The 19,496-nt window shown below is 36.4% G+C and overlaps 1 protein-coding gene across 6 annotated transcripts in view; it reads right to left on the reverse strand.

Moving 5' to 3' along the window:
* Positions 1–19,496, reverse strand: part of MTUS1 (microtubule associated scaffold protein 1) — a 130,760-nt gene that overhangs the window by 15,605 nt on the left and 95,659 nt on the right. For 5 of the 6 annotated variants that reach the window (XM_058192597.1, XM_058192596.1, XM_058192595.1 and 2 more), the window contains 2 exons: positions 14,987–15,201; positions 4,100–4,166 (listed from right to left, as the gene is read on the reverse strand). In XM_058192597.1, coding sequence (XP_058048580.1) covers positions 4,100–4,166; positions 14,987–15,201 — 282 coding nt within the window. Of the gene's footprint in view, positions 1–4,099; positions 4,167–5,037; positions 5,377–14,986; positions 15,202–19,496 lie in introns of those variants that run through there. The other variant, XM_058192601.1, reaches the window with a different exon arrangement.

The raw sequence follows: 19,496 nt of genomic DNA on the forward strand, positions 1-19,496 counted from the left end.
TCATTTCTCATTGCTGATAATGCCCTTATTTTATTTTTTTTAAAAAAGAAACCTTTCAGCTAAATTAAAAGAATAAAAATAAAACTGTATGCTTCAAGATGCCACTATAGTAGATTTAAAAAATGACTATTTTTATTGCCTGTAATACTGGCTAATTGAATGTCTGAGCACCTGAGCACCTTGACATAGTGATCATCATTTTATTTAAAAAAATTCCAGGACATTATGGTAAAAGAAATATCTTTTATTTTCTGAACATCTGTGGATTGGTTTGATTTATTTTCTAAAGGAAGCAAATTGCAGTGTGAAACTGCTTAAAACACACTAGGTTTTTATCTGCCTTATTTACCTTCACTTAATCTGTGTATTGACTTAATTGCTTATTTTGCCTCAGGAGGACAATTTTGTCAAAGCATGGCATTGTGATCATGAATGTTTCTGTAGATTTCTTTTCATTGGCAATTTTGTCTGTTTTTTCTCCCTTTTTGAGACTTTAGGCTTAAAAAAAATTCCACAACATATGTAGTAATTTTTTGTGCTAATGAAATCTAATAATTTTGCAAACAATTCCTTTTTTTTTTTTTTTTTTTGCTTAAATGGCTTAAACTGTGTGGGGATTTTTGTACTGACTGAACAATTCTACATGTGAGACATCAGATCTATGTTTGCAAAGTTGGACTTTTTTCTGGTTTATTTCAAGAGGAACAGCGCCCATTTTGTACCCTGGATAATTGTTTTGGTGAGCTGTCTTGAACCTGTTCTGCTCATGCTACTTTCTTTCCCCCATTGACAAAGCAGGTTAATTACCAGTGATCAACCCTAGTCCTGTGGACACCAATATTGTAGAAATATTGATCCTGCCACCAGTACAGGTCCAGCAGCCAGTACCAGCTGAGCAGCTTGCACCGACCCCGCACGATTTAGAAAAACATTTGACAGGACCCCAGGGAAGCTGGTCTACTTCCTCAATCGGGTCTGGTTCCACATTGAACGCCACATTGACCGCTCTATGCAAAGTTGTCAAAATTGTGAATTGCATAAAACCTCCCTAGATTACCTAGGCTACTGAATATCAAGCGGAGGGGTGGAAATGGACCCAGGGAAAGTGAAAGCAGCGCTAGATTGGCAAACCCCACGCACCCACAAAAAGCTTCAAAGCTTCCTGGGTTTTGCAGACTTTTACAAGCAATTCATTCCAGAATTCCCAGAAGTTGCCTTGCCCTTAACAGAACTGTTAAAAACAGAGCCTCCTCCCACAAAATCACAACCGAGTCAACCACTCGCCTGGTCAATGGACTTCCGAAAAGACTTTGAGAAATTAAAATGGCTCTTTGCCAAAGAGCCAGTGTTGTGTCTTGTCTGCTCTCACCGCAGCCGGGGTCTGCTTATCTGCTCCCGAACACGGAGGAATGTATGCCTCCCGGCCCCAGTCCTGGCTCCATGCCCAGACAAGCTGCAGAGGAGGGGGCACCTCCCGGTCCCAGCCCTGGCTCCATGCCCAAGCAGGCTGCAGAGGAGGGAGGATCCCCCGGCCCCAGCCCTGGCTCCATGCCCAGGCAAACGGAGCAGCTAGACCCCTCCCCCTCCTCCACAGCATGTGAGCCTGAGGAAAGTTTACTTCCAACAGCTGATTGGAGTGACCCTCGCATCAGAAGACTGGATAGGCGGAGGCAACAGAAGGAAGGGAGGGGCAGGCCTTAATGAGTGCTGAGTCATGGAGCCACGCCCCATGGCCTATATAAAGGATCTGCTTTCTGGCAGTCTCTGAGTCAGGCAAAGTCGAACTTATCTTGCTGAAGTCACTTACTGGTCTCTTGCCTGCTCTGAGGACTTTGCTAGGACTTTGGGCGGAGCTGCAGAGGCAAGCCTGATTCGGATTTCCCTGACCCGGCTGTCAGCGGAGGAGTGGGACACGACAGCCAATCCTCCAATACCCAGACCCAGGGAGACAGTTCATCGTCCAAGTGGACACTAGCGACGTAGTGGTGGCGGCTGTGCTCTTACAGAAGGACCCACAAGGACAACTCCTGCCCTTCACCTGTGTCCAAGAAGCTCACTGACACCGAGAGGAGATTGGCAATTTGGGAGAAGGAAGCCCATGCAGTCCGCTGGGCCCTCCTCTCCTGGAGACATTTTCTTGTAGAGGACAAAGTGCCTTTCGAGATCTGGACTAATCACAAAAACCTCGAGCCCCTGAAAACTCCCAGAAAATTATCTCCCAAACAAATCTGTTGGGCACAATACTTTAGGAGGTTTAACTTCAAGCTAAAGTACATTCTGGGGAAGGGGAGGGAATCTGCTAGCTGATGCCTTATCAAGAAAACTGCAAATCGATAGCCATAGGGAAGAAGTCATCCATGCCATCATCCCCCTCCTCACAACAAGCCGCCAATTTGTGCCAATAGGACATCTCTAATAAAATGGAACTTGAAGAACTTCTAGCGTCAGAGTCTTCTTTTGTTGGTGGTGTTACTTGGAACCTTGACAATCTGGTTTTTTCAAAAGTCAGAAAGGGCTTGATTTTTTTTAAAGTTGCCATCCCTGCCTAAAGCTTAATCCATTGATCAAAACTGGACAATGTTTGTTGCTCAACATCCTTATATTATCAATGGACAAGGGTGTAAGAGAAGAGAGAATGACCTCCAAGATCCAACAGAAACACACAATACTCTGTTGGTATAAAGTGAAACAGTAAGAAACCATGTCTAGCTAGCAAAGCCAACATTCAATTCTCCCATGTGTATAATTGTATTACTATCACTTGAAAAATAATCTCCTTAAAATTTTATGCTTATGCATGATTTACATAAAAATATTTTCAATATATTAATGACCCAAGGCAGAAGAAAGCTTCTTTATCTCATCTAGTGTATGCTTTTAGTAGTAAGAGTAAGCACTTTCAGTGCCAATAATTGATAATGTATGAATCATCTTAGATATGCTAACATTTCTTGAATCTGTCACCCTCCAGATGTCTTGCTATCTCCAAATACTGTAGGTTCAGCCATATGTCCACAAATGGTGGAACTGTAGTCCACGTGCAATGAGACATCAAGTTAGAGAAGTTCATGTGAATAATGGTAAAAATATAAACATTGCTTAAAATTGCCCTGAAGTTATTTGTAGTAATCATTACTTTCATAATAAAATATCTGAAATTACAAAGGACTTATAATCACATTTCACAGATTGAATGTCAATCAAGTTATAGACCAAATTGCTTAAGTGTTTCACATATGTGATGTCGTTGCCCCATTCCATTAATCCATAAAATAGGCCAGCCTCAATTCTGCATTTTGAAATTGTCAGCAACTTGCCTCAGGCCAGCTAACAAGGTCAGAGGTAAGTTATAAAGCAAAACCAATTTTATTCTCTTACCCATAATGTTACAATCAGCTGATGATGTGTGTTAAGATGAAATGCTTCTCTGGCACATTTAAGCTGGATCTAATTTTGAACCATGGTAAGAATTTTATGATTCTCTGCCTTGAAGCAGTTAATCTGTTTAGTTTAAGTGATGTTTTCTTAGTTTCTTGTTAATTTTAGTTCACTGTGAGCAGGCTGGAAGTGGTACACCACTATGAATAAAATACAGCACATTACCATTGTTTCCTCATTGTCAAGAGGGACAATAATACCCATTATTCCATTTAAACCACGGGTGTCCAACTTTGGCAACTTTAAAACTTGTGGACTTCAACTCCAGAATTCCAGAGTCGGCATGACTGGCTGGGGAATTCTGGGAGTTGAAGTCCACAGGTCTTAAAGTTGCCAAGGTTGGATACCGCTGATTTAAATCAACAAAAAGAAAAACATGAATTTGCACAGCCTATCTCATTATCCCCTTTCCCCACACTGGATGTTTGGACCATCCGAGACATGTTTCCAGAGGAAATTCTCTGGAAGCCAGATGACCTCAGGGTCATACAATCAAGAATCTTGAAGAATGGAGACTACAAAGATCTGAACAGAATGAAGTGGGATCAGTGGGAAAGGGTCTGAACATGCTGAGTCAATTCTATGACTTCTTATGGCCCTGCTTTGTTGCTCCATTTATTATTTTAAAAAAGGAAGGAGGATAGCATTGATTAACACTTACCCAGATCTCCACGTAGGTTGAGCAGTTCTAGTGATAACTCTTTACGCTGGGAAAGCACTTCTTCTCTCTGTGGGAAAAACACAGCAGAGATACATATAATGTTATTGGGGGAAAATACTTTTCAGTAGTTATATTTACGGGTTATCTGCTAAATGATAGGAGCTGGGAGCAGGAAAGATGCCAAGGTACGAATCATCCATGATAACAGCTTTTTAACACTGGAAAAACACAGAAGGTTCTGAGATAAGGAAGCAGATGTGTTTAAAAAAGGTTTTCACCTCAGCAAAGCTGGCTGAGGAATTCTGGGAGTTGAAGTCCACAAGTCTTAAAGTTGCCAAAGTTGGAGACCCCTGCTTTAGTCAGCAAGAGCTTAGTTTTCTGGTTAAGTGTGGATACTCTTAGGATTAAATTAACATCTTCTAACTTGTAGTCAACAAATTTTAAGACCTCTTATTCATAACTTTGAGGGCCACACAAGAGTGCAAAACAAAATGCAAAGTACTTTATAACAAAGGTAAATAGAGCCCAAATATTCTACAGATTACAAAACCCAATTACAAAATTTAGAAGCAGCACAGTGTGTGTCATTGTTTCAGTCAAAACATTCTCTTAATCAGGATTATTCTTTCCTTAATGCTAAAGTTGGTGCACTTTAAACATCACAAAAGAATACACGTCCTTTTCTGCCTATTTCCAACTACTGAATAAGTTACAAAAAACAAGCAGTCCTTCCACCACCACCCCTAACCCAAATCTATAACGTACAATGAACCTCTGCCTCCTTCATGCAATCAACTGCTTGGAGAGCTCAACGTTGCAGAGATATCAAAATCCAAGCTCCCTGCTGCAGGAAGCATTTCACCTTGCTTGCAGCAAACCACTGCTGAAAACTCCTTGACATTATTCCAGAAGAACACTACAGAACAAATACCAATTACCTTTTTTGCAGCACATGGAAAATACAAGCACACTTTGCTGCTAGAGCAGCCCATTGTACAGCTTCGGTCCCCAGCATATACAGGCAGGAGTGTACAGGTGGCAAGCGGTACCACAAAGCAAACTGGTTGGGCCACATTTAACTCGCAACCAGTTACATTCCATTGGCCACTGCCTCAGCTCGACTTCATCATGCTTTGCAGTTTACCGTAGTCCTTCTATCCGTCTCTCCCAATACAGAGACACACTCACTGCAGCCTCTGTACTTGGCAACAGCAGCTACTGATTACTTAAAGCTACAGCTCTTTCGTTTCTGAAAAATGAGAGCCAGACATTTCTAAGATCGATTGCCACTTACTCAAATATCAGTTGGTGTAATGCCTGGGAGGGAGGGACGGAGGGTTGGGGGAGGAAAGGAGGGAGAGAAAACATCCTCCTGGCCACCTCTATGGATAATGGGCTTTATTTTTAGCTTTTCTGAATTAGTTATTCTAGGCTTTTACTCTTAATTTATTAGATAGGCTGGTGGGGAAATGAGATGATGTGAACTGAAAGGGGGGGGGAGAAACTTTGCCAAAATTTGTTTTATGTTTGTTATGCTGCTCTATTGAGTATACAGCAGCAAATGATATAGTCCTTTCAGGAGCTTCTCACTGGGCCAGTGGGAGTGAAAAGAGCAATGTGAAGAGAGTTTTCAGGGCCTTCGCTCAATATTTTAGCCTCGGTTCCATAGATACTCTTAGCTCTAGGTTGTGTAGTTTAGTGGTTAAAGCATCAGACTAGAAAACAAAAGACTGTGAGTTCTAGTCCTATCCTAGGCATAAAGCCAGCTGGGTGACCTTAGGCCACCAGTTATTCTCTCTCCAACCTAGGAAGGAGGCCAGGACAAACCACTTCTGTAAATGTTGCCAGGAAAACTCAAGAGACTTATCCTGAGCGTTGCCAGGAGTAAACAGTGACTCGAAGGCACAGAATAATGATAATTTTAAAAAGGTGACAGCCTTGATTTGATCTCATGAAATATCTAATCAGGAGTCAAATCCAGCCTTGCATTTACTGCCTGGATTAATGTGTGAATTTGACAACCAAGAATCTTTTTCCTTCTCTAAAGGACTAATATGGTGATTTGTTGTTTCAAAATCAGGGTATATGTTGCATCATAATTTATTCTGAATATTTAAGCAGTACATTGCAAAGCATGGGAGCTCCTGCAATCACATTAGGGCTATTAATAGAGTGGGCTCTTATTGGCTCTGAACTGTTTGAATAGGTTGTCCCAGATCACACTATAATCCATGAAAAATTATGCAACATAAACTAATTTGTCTTAAAGGTTCCATAAAACTTCCTGTTATTTGGCAAATAAGTAAGTCTTCTCTGCTTCTATTCCTGAGAAATATAAAGGCAATATTAAAAGAAGAATATTAATGACTTATTTACATGGACTAGAATTCACAAAGGAGGATTATATGCATATTCTAAACTCTATACATCTTAACTTTATTAACAGTCTAAATTTATAAGTAGTGAGTGTACAAGAAAATAAGGTAGTTCAATTCAAGACACAGGAACTACTTTGCAAATAGACAAACGAGAAAGCCCCACCTTGTGAACATATTTGTTACTTTTGAAATATTTATTCAACTGCAAATTAGTTTACACTCACAATAAGAGAAATCCATTATCTGGTAACTGATTAGTCAGTCAGGAGCTCCTATCAATTCTAGGTAAAAGCAACAATTATCATTGTTTAGGAACAGAGTTCCATTTCTTAGGCTAAGAAGAATTTATGTTAAAATAAAGAACCATCTGTTTAGAAAGCCAACGAGTCAGATAAATCAAAATTATTGAATCAAATACTATATATTTGACCAAACAAATTCCAAGTGGCTCAAAGAAACCAACATAGAATCAAACTATCAGTAGCTATTGGGTGGATCATCTGAGCAGCAACCAAATCAACAAATACTAAAGGACTCCTAAAAGAAAACCTATTTGTTTAATGAAAACATGGGCACTGTGGTGAATGAAACAGTATGAAAATGAATGCTTCATAGATTGCTATAATAACTGGGAACTTTGAATTTAATTTAACAGTAATTTAAATTAAATTGACAGAGGGCTGTTTAGCAAGGAAGTATGCCAACACAGTGGCCAGGGAGAGGGGTTAACCCCCCCCCCCAACCACCCTCCATTTTAAAAATAAGTGTGAGGGAAAGGAAGTCCCCTCAGCAGCTTAAAGGTTCTGTTGGAGATAATTATTCCACCTATTTTTTTCATTACTGACATTATGCAAAATACAGGAGAACCCTTATGCCCCAGGGTTGGAAGCATATAATTGTGTGTTTCACTATCAGTTTATTTATTTTACTGGATTTATAGGTTGCTCTAATCACAACTGACTCTGAATGCCATACAACTTCCCTTCCATAATTTGATTTAAGCAAAGCAAAATACCATTACAAAAAGTCAGAACAGTTAAAACAACAAAGTAAGATCCCAAGATTAGTTTGCAATCCTTTCCCCAATTAAAAACATTTCTACTGCTAAGAGCATAAACACCTCATTCTATATTTCAAAATTTGTTTAAGCAGTTAACTCTTCCTATATATTTGTGTTTATCAGCCTTGGCAAGTTTAAGATGTATGGACTTCAATTCCCAAAATCCCAGGAGTTGACATCTTAAAGTTATCAAGGTTGTGAAACATTCTTCTAAAATTCTCCCAAAGCCAACAAGGATAGGGGCCATTCAAGCGACTGGGGAGATATTCTAGGGATGTAACATCATTATAATTGTTGATCATTTATCTCAATTACTGTGCGTTTCAAAAATCCTTTTGCTTTTCCATAATTTGATTGCCCAGAGAACTGTAGTTACTGGAAAAATAAGAAATATAGTAAATAAAACACAGCCAAATTATACTCTGTTTGTATGGATTAGCAGTTTCACAGCAAAGGGCTTTAATCATTTTAAACAAATGGGATAGGATGGTCTTATTTTGGCATTTGTCCCAGGGTCATGTGATTGCCATTTGTGACCTTTCCAGTTGGCAAGCAAAGTCAGTAGTGAAAGCCGATTTGCTTAATGACTGCATGATTCACTAAACAACCCGTGATTTGCTTTACAACCATGGTACAATTGGGTGTCGCTTGCTTATCAAATGCCTTCTTAGGGAAATTCTGGTCCCAATTGTGATCACACATCAAGCACTACCTTTTATGTATTTCAGCTGAAATCTCATAGCCATTCCTGTGCAAAGCTGTGTGCATCAATTTGCACGTAGAGTTAAAATGCTAATTTAGTGGCTTCATTTTTACAGGCATTATTAGCCCTGTTCACAATCCATACAACTATCTACTACAGTGTAACTACCAGACAATGAAATGACAAAAGGTATTTTGTTTGAAAGACATTGTGGAAGGGCATTTTCTGCAAATCAGACTAAAGGAGATGCTCATTCCCAGTTAAAAGGAACCAATCATACCTTAGCAATGCAATCCAAAACCAATCCAAAACCACTCAACCTTTCCTTCTTCCCATACCTGGAACTGTTAATTCCCGTGTTACTTCTACCTATTTTTTACTAAATCTGCTGGATCTTGCTGGAAAGAAAAGGGACAGAAATGGCTAAGGTTCTTCACATCTTGTCAAGAAGAAAATATCATTGACAGCAGGAATACTTTTCTGAAGGAAACCCAACATTATTTCTATAGCTTCATTGCTATTGGCAGTGTGTTGTTATTCAACTTCAACACTAGGAGGCTATAGTGATACATCATTCTATCATCCGATAACATATGATAGAAATGCACAGGATAATTCGTTTTCTTTTTCCTCATGTGTAAAAGGCATTATCATATCACATGTAAACAAAGTACATCTGCATTTGTCTTAAAGTACAACTGATCTTGTTTGGTTAGATTTCTGTTTCTGTGTATGAAAAACAATGAATGTTTTTGTTCCCTTACAACAGTGGTTCTCAACCTTTATAGTGCTGCGACCCCTTTAATACAATTCCCCACGATGTGGCAACCCCAACCGTAAAATTATTTTTGTTTTGATTTTATCGCGCCTGAAGCCGTATTGGCTAGCGATCTGAACTGCTTGCGATTGCCTTGAGGACGGAGGCATTAAAGCGGAGACTCCTCCCCTATTAAGTTTATCGTCCCTGAAGCCAAATTAGGCTAGCGATTGGGAGTGATTGCAGCTGGCTTGAGAGGGAGACATCAGAGCAAAGATTTCTCTCTTTTTAAATTCATCACGCCTGAAGTCAAATTCGACTAGCGATTTGAAGAGCCTGCAGCTGGCTTGTGGAGTCAACCATTGGAGCGTGATTCTTCGACTTGCAAGTATATTTCCCATATTTCCAATGGTCTTAGGTGACCCCTGGCAAATCGTCATTCAACCCCCAACGGGGTCGCGACCCATAGGTTGAGAACTGCTGCCTTACAAAGTGACAAGAAACTTAGGTTGAAATATATGAATAAAAAATGGTGAAAGGTGCACAAATGGCCTAATTTTTAATGACTGATGCAGTAATCTCTTTTAAAATAATAGTAGTAAAAAACAACCCCAAGTACTTGAAGAGACTTACCACTTCTTTCTTGTAGCTAGGTAGGGCATTCAAAATGGTTAATTGATCAAATCCCAAGGCATGGCAGAGTTTTGCAAGTCTGCAACCCATGAACTGTAATATAATTATTGATGAAGTACACACGATGAAAACTGAATAGCTCAATAAATTCATGGGCCTTTAATATTAATCACAGAGGCCTGGCATATATAATTTCAAGATTACAGCCAGATCCATGCTCTTTCTTGATGAAGAGGCTGTTATATACTCCTGAAAGGCTTTTCAAGGAAGCAAGCATTTACATTTGGACAGTTTTATAGCCATGATTTAATTAAAAGAGTATGTTTAAGCAACAACGGCCCTTCTTCTATCTTTCCCTTGAGTCAAGGTAATGAAAGACTATGACATCAGTTACCATGACAACACTAATGCTACACTGTGACCTCATTAACTTTTTCAGTAGAAGATTCAGCACTTGTTCTTTTAAAGATATGGTAATATGAGAAACAACTTTTTAAACAGGTGTTTCTAGCAACAATTTTTAAAAAGTGGCAACTTTTCCTGAATTTTTTTTTTCTTGACAGTCAAATTGGTCATCTACTGTTCAGTCCTTAGAACTAATAAGAAGTCCGAGGCTATGGTAATTAACAGGCTTTATTGTTAGCCAGATTGTATAATAACACTCAGAGCCAACATGCTCAAGAATGGCAACAACAACAACTTCCCTCACTTGACAGCTGCTTAAATAGTTAGCTGTCAAGTCTAAAGAACCAATCAGGAGGCAGCCGGGTTCCCGCTTTAAAGCTAGCCGCGTCTAGACCAATCAGCGGTGGCTAGCAACAGGCAAGGCTCCTCGGGTCGTAACTCCGAGGACATAACATCTACTGACTCCTATATTAATGGTGTCCTTGGCAAAATCATGTTAAAATATTTCAGGCATGTTGTCTTTTGAGGAAACTAAACAGATTTACAATATGATACTTGCATGCTGAATTAAATAAAAAACTATAACTAGCTTTCAAAACTGAATTGTGACTTTTAAAGATGCAACACTCTGATTCAAGGTTATAGGAAACCAATGTCCTACACGAAAAAAAAAAAGCCTCCATGAGATCTTAGCACTAATTGTTTTACCCACCTCATTTTCACAAATCTAAGAGAAGTTAAAAGAAAAAGATACTATGTAACATTAAGTCAGAAGGAGCCTTAACATGTTTTTCCAACTAATGAGTTTTATTAAAAGGCATAAGCTTTCTTGAGTTATAGTTTACTTCATTAGAGGTGTAGAATGACTGATGCAGTATTTAAAATGGTATTTACAGAAATCCATTGCTTGCTCATGCTCAGTCATATACTAAGAAATAGTGAGTTTCTACCACTTCAGAAACAACTGGGGTTGCTGTTCTTTGACTAAGACCAGAAGTGAAACTATTTGATTTAACATTTAGCAAACATAAAAGTAATGTCTCATTTAATACAACAGTACAAACACTGCCACTTCCTTCAACTAGGATTTCAGCTACTCACTTTAGTCTTCAGCTCTGAAGAATTACTGGGTATTAACTAACTCAGCTCAGCTTTTCAAGGTCAGCCAAGGCTAAGAAGCGGTCACTCACTAGCTGGGTAGGAACCAATTTACTAGAAATGTATAATGCATTCTACCCCAAATTTGAACTTTTGGCTTCAAAAGGAGTTATCTGATAGAAGTCTGCACAGTGTGTGATAACAAGAGCAAAGCGCCTGTCTTCAAAGTGCCAAAGTAACTTTGTCTTCCAGAAGGCACACAAAGCTGTTCCAAAAGTGTGTCCAGTTGTCTATGCATGGGATCACCAATGGAAAACAACAACAACAGTGCATACACTCACATCTCCATATAACTAGAGATAGTCTTTGAAATACAGACAAGCTTCCTGGGAGATACAGTTGCTTTAATACTTCAGATACAGGTGCTTTAATTGCACCGCCATGCAATTACACAGTAGTTCATTTAAAATTACAACTAACAAACCATTTAATTAAAATTCTCAATATTGTGATTAATCATTTGATAAAACCCATGGAAAACTCTCCAAGCTCATATGGTTTTAAACATAAATATGTTATGAACCAGACTACTTGCAATCACACTGAAATATTCCATGCTCTCAACAGTATAGTTTAACATAGAAGGCAGCTATCTTCTTGAGAGACTTCAGATGGGCATAGGATAATACATTCTCAGGTATATTAAATTATATATTATATATTTATATTAATATACAATAATATATTTAATAATAATTTTTATTATTAAATATAATAATAAATAATATTTATAAAATTATTTATAAAAATAAATAATAATAATAATTTAATATATAATTATAATATAATTATATTTATATTTATTTTATTTTTTTATTTTATTAGATTTTTATACTGCCCTTCTCCCGAAGGACTCAGGGCGGTGTACAGCCAAAATAGTAAAAACCCCACAATATACACATTAAAACAAAACTTACAACCAAGCATATAACTTAAATGGCCAAAATTTAAAACAATTTAAAACCCTAAGAAACATAAAAACCCCAATTTAAAAATTTAATAAAACTTTTAAGCCAGTCCCGCTTGAATAAATAAATGCGTTTTCAGCTCACGGCGAAAGGTCCGAAGATCAGGCAATTGGCGTAAACCAGGGGGAAGTTCGTAATTTAATATATTAAATTATATTATCAGACCATATTAAAAGTAATTGTGTTCTTTTTTTTTTTTATTACTTTTTTTTGCAACAAACAAACAAAAAGAAAATACATTATTACACCCTTGTGCTATACATAAAAGGAAGATTTGGGTCTTCGGATATATCCTCATGATTGCCAAAATCCACGTTCTCGAGGTACAGGTACTGAAGCGTCCAATGTTCCAAGCGCAAAGTCCACAAATGGTTTCCAAGTCTTCCAGAAAATATCTTCTTTATACACACCACTTCTAATTTTAATATCACATGTCATTTTATCATTTAAAGCTAATTTCCACATTTCAGAATTCCACTCTTCTATTCTAAAAATCACATCTAGTTTCCAATATCTAGCTATTATAATTCTACCTATTATAATCATAATTCTAATCAATTCTTTTTCATATTTTGTTAATTCTATTTCCTTAATTACCAACAATAATATAGTTTCCACTCTCAATGTTATTACTTTCCCCATCATTTCAAATATCATTTTCTCCAATTGTTGCCAAAACTTTTTAACCTTATCACAATTATACCACATATGTTCATAAGTCCCCAATTCCATCTCACATCTCCAACATTTTTTACTAATTTTTTTATCCATTTGTGACAATCTTACTGGAGTCAAATACCATTTCCAAACAACTTTATAATTGTGCTCTTTAATCCTTATAGATAAAGTTCTCATAATTCTACTCTTCCAATTCACATTCCAATCTAACTCTGGTATTTCAATATTAAGATCTTTTTCCCAATTTGTCCTCATCACTCTTTGTAATTTTTCAGCTACCCATCAAAAAGACCTTGACTTTGTGTCAGAATGGTCAAAAATTTGGTAACTCCAAATCTCAACCAGCAAATGCTCTGTCTTACACATTGGAAAAAAGAATCTAAACACTAAATACAAACTCGATGGACATTACCTTACATATGACCCCCACCCTGTTAAAGAGCTTGGAGTTTTCATATCCAATGATCTAAGTGCCAAAGCCCACTGCAACTACATCGCAAAAAAGGCTTTAAGAGTTGTAAACCTAATCTTATGTAGCTTCTTCTCCAGAAACACTACACTACTAACCAGAGCTTATAAAACATTTGCTAGACCAATTCTTGAATACAGCTCGCCTGTCCGGAACCCATACCACATCTCAGACATTAATACAATTGAATGCATCCAGAAATATTTTACAAGAAGAGTTCTCCACTCCTCTGAATACAACAAAATACTTTATGCCACCAGACTTGAAATCTTGGGTTTAGAAGACTTAGAACTCCGCCGCCTTCGACAGGACCTGTGTTTAACTCATAGAATCATCTATTGAATGTCCTTCCTGTTAAAGACTACTTCAGCTTCAATCACAACAAACAAGAGCAAACAATAGATTTAAACTTAATGTTAACCACTTCAATCTTGATTTGCAGAAAATATGACTTCTGTAACAGAGTTATTAATACTTGGAACACACTACCTGACTCTGTGGTCTCTTCTCAAAATCCCCAAAGCTTTAACCAAAAACTGTCTACTATTGACCTCACCCCATTCCTAAGAGGTCTGTAAGGGGCGTGCATAAGAGCACAAACATGCCTACCGTTCCTGTCCTATTGTTTTCTTTCATTATATCCAATTAATATAGTTATTATATACTTATGCTTATATATAATATAGTTATTTTCATGCTTATGCTTATATATACTGTTGTGACAAAAAAATAAATAAATATTGCATTATAATTCGCTGAAAGTATGGCAATTGCTCCTTTCTTTCTAACTCATAGGAAGCAATCAATATCCCCAATGTTATCTAACCATGTTATTAGGGTGGATGAAAACAAATTAAAATCAAATCCAGACAAGACAGAGGTGATGCTGATAAAGAAAATCTGATCTGATTTGACTTTTGTAAAAAAAAAAGGCTGGACTTCTGGGAGTGGGATGAAGTTGTTTTGGAAAGGGTATATTTTATTCAAGGTATATTTCTACAATCTGAGAGTGTACCTTGTTCCCCATCTATCACTGGATTTTGCAATCAGTTGCTGCAACAAGGAGAGTGTTTGTCTGATCTGCCAACTACAATCCTTCTTGAATGATTGAAATATTGCCTTAGTTGTCCATACCTTGGTTGACTATTGCAATAATATGCTCTAGGTTGCATAAACATGTCCACAAATTGCTATTGAGGCAAAATACAGAAATCATATGATTTCTTTGCCAGCTGCATATCAGGAACAAATTTTTTCTGTTTGTTCATTTTTAAAATTTATATCTCGCTTTTATTTTGTACAACTCAAAATAATGTACACAATGCAACTAAAGTGTTCTCTGTTGTTCTATAGTGCCCAAAAAGACTTGGAGTCTGAATATCTACAGAACTAAATCTCTTACTATGGATCTGCCCAGCTCCTCAGATCAGAAGCCCTTCTGCAAATGCCTTTACTATCACAGATGTAAGTTTAAATAGTTAAGCAAAACCTAAGTTCAGCCCACGTCGGAATTCCAAGCCTGGCAAATGAAGTGGGATGGGAAGTCAATATCCAAATACCCCTGGAAATGTAATCTGAGTTACTGTACTGTTCATTTAGGCTTCTCATTTAACGAGTTTTTCTCTTGCATCGAGATTTCAATAAATAAAGCATGTATACGTTTGACATGAAACCTTACCTCAGAATGAAAGTGCTGGATCACAAGAGCTAATGCTTCTAATTTCCTATTGCTGTTTGACAAACATTTCTTCAGCTGCTGGATAATTCCACTTTGGTTTTCACATTTTTTTTTGTATTGCGTCAACTCTTCCGTTTTTGTTTCTGCTTGTACTTCCTTAGAAGTCCTGGTCTGTAGACATGAATTCTTAGGACTCTTCTGCTTACCCTGGCCAACTGGAAAAGAGGGGGGGAAAAGTTAAATCAGGAGTATAGTCCAATTTAGCAAGACAAGTGAAAACCACTCACAGCATGTTGCAGCATTCTTTTGATAGTTACAAGGAAAATAACTCATAAATTCAATTGTCTAAAGATTCATTATCTGTGTTTACAAGTGTCTCATTAAAATATTTCATTTCTATCTTCTACAATTAATACTCAACACTATCATTATCTTGATCACTAAAATCCTGTTTTCCCACATTTCTATTTTAAGACATTTACAATAAGTGTTGGAAAGCCCTTTCGACACACACTAATGCTTCTTACGGCTGCAATCTCAAATATGACAAATTGTGGATGCACTTTATTCTCTAGACAATACTGCAGGCATACTGGGCAATTTACATAGTAAGCATTTTCATGGATGCTTTTATGCTCCTAATGACTTTTATAATTACTGTCTTAATAATCATATTGAAGAGAAGTGTTTCCCATTAAATTTAGTTATTCTCCTTTTTTTAACAGTATCAGTGTCGGTGTTTTATAATAGAAAAAAATATTTCCAAATAAGCCACTCATCTTTTTCTCTAGAGCTTATTTGTTTTAACTGGTTTAATATATTCCTCCTTTTCTTTTGAGGAATCAAGACAACTTACATGTAGGTTTTCCTTCCCTGTCCAAATGTAAATCACCCTATGCAGTAAATGGGACTAAGAAAAATCCAGTTTTATGGTTGAGATTTTTATCTGGGTCTTTCCACCTCATGTCCAATATTATTTTATTTATTTATTTTATTTATTTTATTTTATCAGATTTTTATACCGCCCTTCTCCCGAAGGACTCAGGGCGGTGTACAGCCAATTTAAAACAATAAACCATATACAATTAAAAACAGAAAATTATAACCACTGCAATAATTTCATAATTTTATAGAGAAGAATACAGTTCCTGACATCAATGTTATATAAAGCCCATGTAACACTATTGCTTATATACAGTAAAACATTGATTGCGGGAGTGATGACACTATTAAGTCCTTTCCGAAAATTTCAAAACTGTATTGTGATTTTATGAACCTGTTCTCTGACAGTTATAAAGTATTCATTATTCACATCAAAGATGCAGCTTTTTTTTTTTTTTTGATAATTTAAACATTTCTAATTAAGGAGATTTCTTGAATTTTACTGTTATCTATCTTACTGAACATCCAAATTATTTCCCAAGAAACATTCTTATGAGAAATAATAGATTTCATCTTATGTTTTGTTAAGAGTCTTTCACAAGATTGTGTCTAGACAGGAGGGAAAAGCTTTATTGTGCTATATATCATTATACGAGTTAAAGATGGGATTGCATTTTCAGAATTATTTGAATTGTTATATTCTAATCAACTTCTATTATCAATTGTTCCATACAAAGTTTGATGCCCAACTATTGTATGGGTACAGTTGATATACAGTTCCAGTTTTGTACTGTATTAAAAAAAATCAATCTAATTTCTGAAATCCTTGTTTATAACACCAAATTCAGCACCGAGAGCAGATGCAAGGCTTCCCAGAATGGAGACTAGGACTTGGCAGTGAATTCAGTTTTTATGATTAATGATCATCCTGGCTTCATTCCCGATTATAGGGAATGCATTAAATCTAGATATAGGATGCTAAGTAAAATGTTCTTAAGTCTTTCTGTCTCCTGAGTTTCTGCTAAATTGGAGCTTGGATAAGGCCTAAAAATTAATCAGAAAATGGAAATAAAGAGTACAGTATGAAATGAACCATATTACATGTAGTTCCTGACTTACAATTGAGTCCAAAATTTCTGTTGCTAAGTGAAAAATTTGTTAAGTGAATTTTGCACCATTTTACAAGCTTTCTTGCCACAGTTGTTAAGTGAATCACTGCAGCTATTAAGTTGATAACACAGTTGTTACGTGAATGTGGTTTCCCAATTGACTTTGCTTGTTAGAAGGTTTCAGAAGCTAATCATATGACTAACTATGCATTGCAGCAGTCATAAATATAAGTCAGTTGTTAAGGATCTGAATTTTGATCACCCCATGGGGATGCTGCAATGGTCCTTAATGTGACAAACGGTTGTAAGTTGCTTTTTTCAGTGCCCCTGTAACTTCAAATGGCCGTTAAGTGAACTGTTGTAAATTCAGGACTACCTGTAAAAGTTTCTGCAACTACTAAGGCCAATACAGAGGCTTGCAGCTGCAAATAATTTATATTCCCTTATTTCCATTACAGACATCCTTTTAAAAGGGGATCATTTTAACACTAATTTTAACACTTTCCCTTCCTTTAACACCTTTTCAGAACTTTCCAGGAATGTCCACATAAATGTAGGATGATTGAATCTGTGGAGCATATTCTTCAGCTTTTTTTAAAAATCTGAATGGAGGTGACCACTACTTCACCTATTATTAAAGAATTTCCTTAGTCATGGTGAGCAATTTTATGTAAGTTATATTATGGCTGACAGAAGCCCTGAATTCATCTATTCCACATCACAATGTTGCTATTTAAAAACAAGAATATCCCACGACAAGGGACAGAATGACTACCTTTAGAAATTTTGTTTGTATGTGAAGACTGCTTTAAAATATTTAAGGCCCGTTTGTTATAGTTAATCTCTGGTCAATGACCATAGCACAGTTTAAAACAGAAATGCACATGCTTGCAGAAGTGCTATAGCAATCCAAGGATATCAATAAATACAGAAAATAAATTTCAAAGTTGCATTTCAAAGCAAGCTAACTTTCAAGTTATTGCATGTATCTAAAGCATGTTAAATTAGAAGTGTCAAAGAATTATTGCAAAATGATTGCTTTCATAAAGTTTAAGCTTACATTGCGTTAGCCCAGTTAACATCCAATAAACCCATCCCTAAAATAAGTATCTGTCTCTTGTAAAAAGCTAAACTTGGGCATCATTGACATACCTTAAAACCTGAGATACTACATTAGCACATTTCTATTTTGTCAGATTCTCTTTTTAGCCAAACTGCACGAATGACATCGGAGCTGAGACACATTTTGCTATTAAGTAAATTTATATGCACATACATGTAAAAATTATTATATACTCTGGGCTATTTTATGATGAATGAAAAGATAAATAATAAAACATAATGCATTTTGCTAAAAACTAAACCCAGAATGCTTGCTACTCTTATATTCTGATGATGAATAGATTTCAGAAAAAAAAGAATTACAGGTTTTTAAAGCAACAAAATTGATCTACACTAATTTTGGATAAGAACAATTCAACTACCAATATGCACACTCTGAAATATTTATTTTAAATAATTAAACATTTATACCTGACCCTTTTTTGTTCCACTTTATGAATTTATTTTATTTATGAATTTATTACAGTAATTTGCAACAATATCAAATTATCAAATTTGAATTTGTTGAAGCCCTACTTAAATATTAATAAAAACATAATGGGAAACATGCTTTTATAATAAATAAAAATATAATAGAGCCAGTTTAGTCTAAAAGACTGTGAGTTCAAGTCCTGCCTTAGCCCTGAAAGCCACAGGGTGACTTAGGGTCAGTTACTCTCTCTCAGCTCAACCCATTTCACAAGGCTGTTGTTGTGGGGAAAATAGAAAAAGGAAGGTGGATATGTTTGCTGCCTTTAGTAATTTATAAAAATAATAAAGATGGGATATAAATAAATATATAATTAACAGAAGAAAAATATTTTGGGGGTTGGTACATCTAGTCACAAATTTTAATAAAACTCCAAATGCTGCTGCCTGAGTTATTAAATTGTGCTTTAATTAGAAACCTAGTGGTTAGGAGTAATTAGAACCTGAATTGTACCCTCCTTATCTTTCATTTGATAGTTGCATCAGTTTCCTTATTTTCATCAGGACAATCACGCAGTGAATTATCAAAGGACACAGGGAGCATATAAATTAATGAAACATTGGGGAATATAAAGATGAACTAGTCTGTAACAGAATGTTGGAAGGTCATCATTAGGGTTGGTTGTAGCTAGAATTATTACATTCCTACTGGTTTCATCATCATCATGTCAGCACTCTCTTCTGTACAGTAAACTGTTTCTTCCTAACAGATGCCAACATTTGATTCCAAATATTGCCAAATTTTTGTGATTAATTCAGCTGCCCAAAGTATGATGAAGAGGTTTATTCAACACAGTGAAGCTAAGGTGCTATATACAATCATTCACCTATTTTACTGAAAATGCCAGTTTTGTTGAAACTGTCCATAGAAATGGGTCATGAATTATTCAATGAGTTATCAAGTATTCTTGTTGCATCACCCTCACATA

The sequence above is a fragment of the Ahaetulla prasina genome, chromosome 8, assembly GCF_028640845.1.
Source record: "Ahaetulla prasina isolate Xishuangbanna chromosome 8, ASM2864084v1, whole genome shotgun sequence".
Lineage (NCBI taxonomy): Eukaryota > Metazoa > Chordata > Lepidosauria > Squamata > Colubridae > Ahaetulla > Ahaetulla prasina.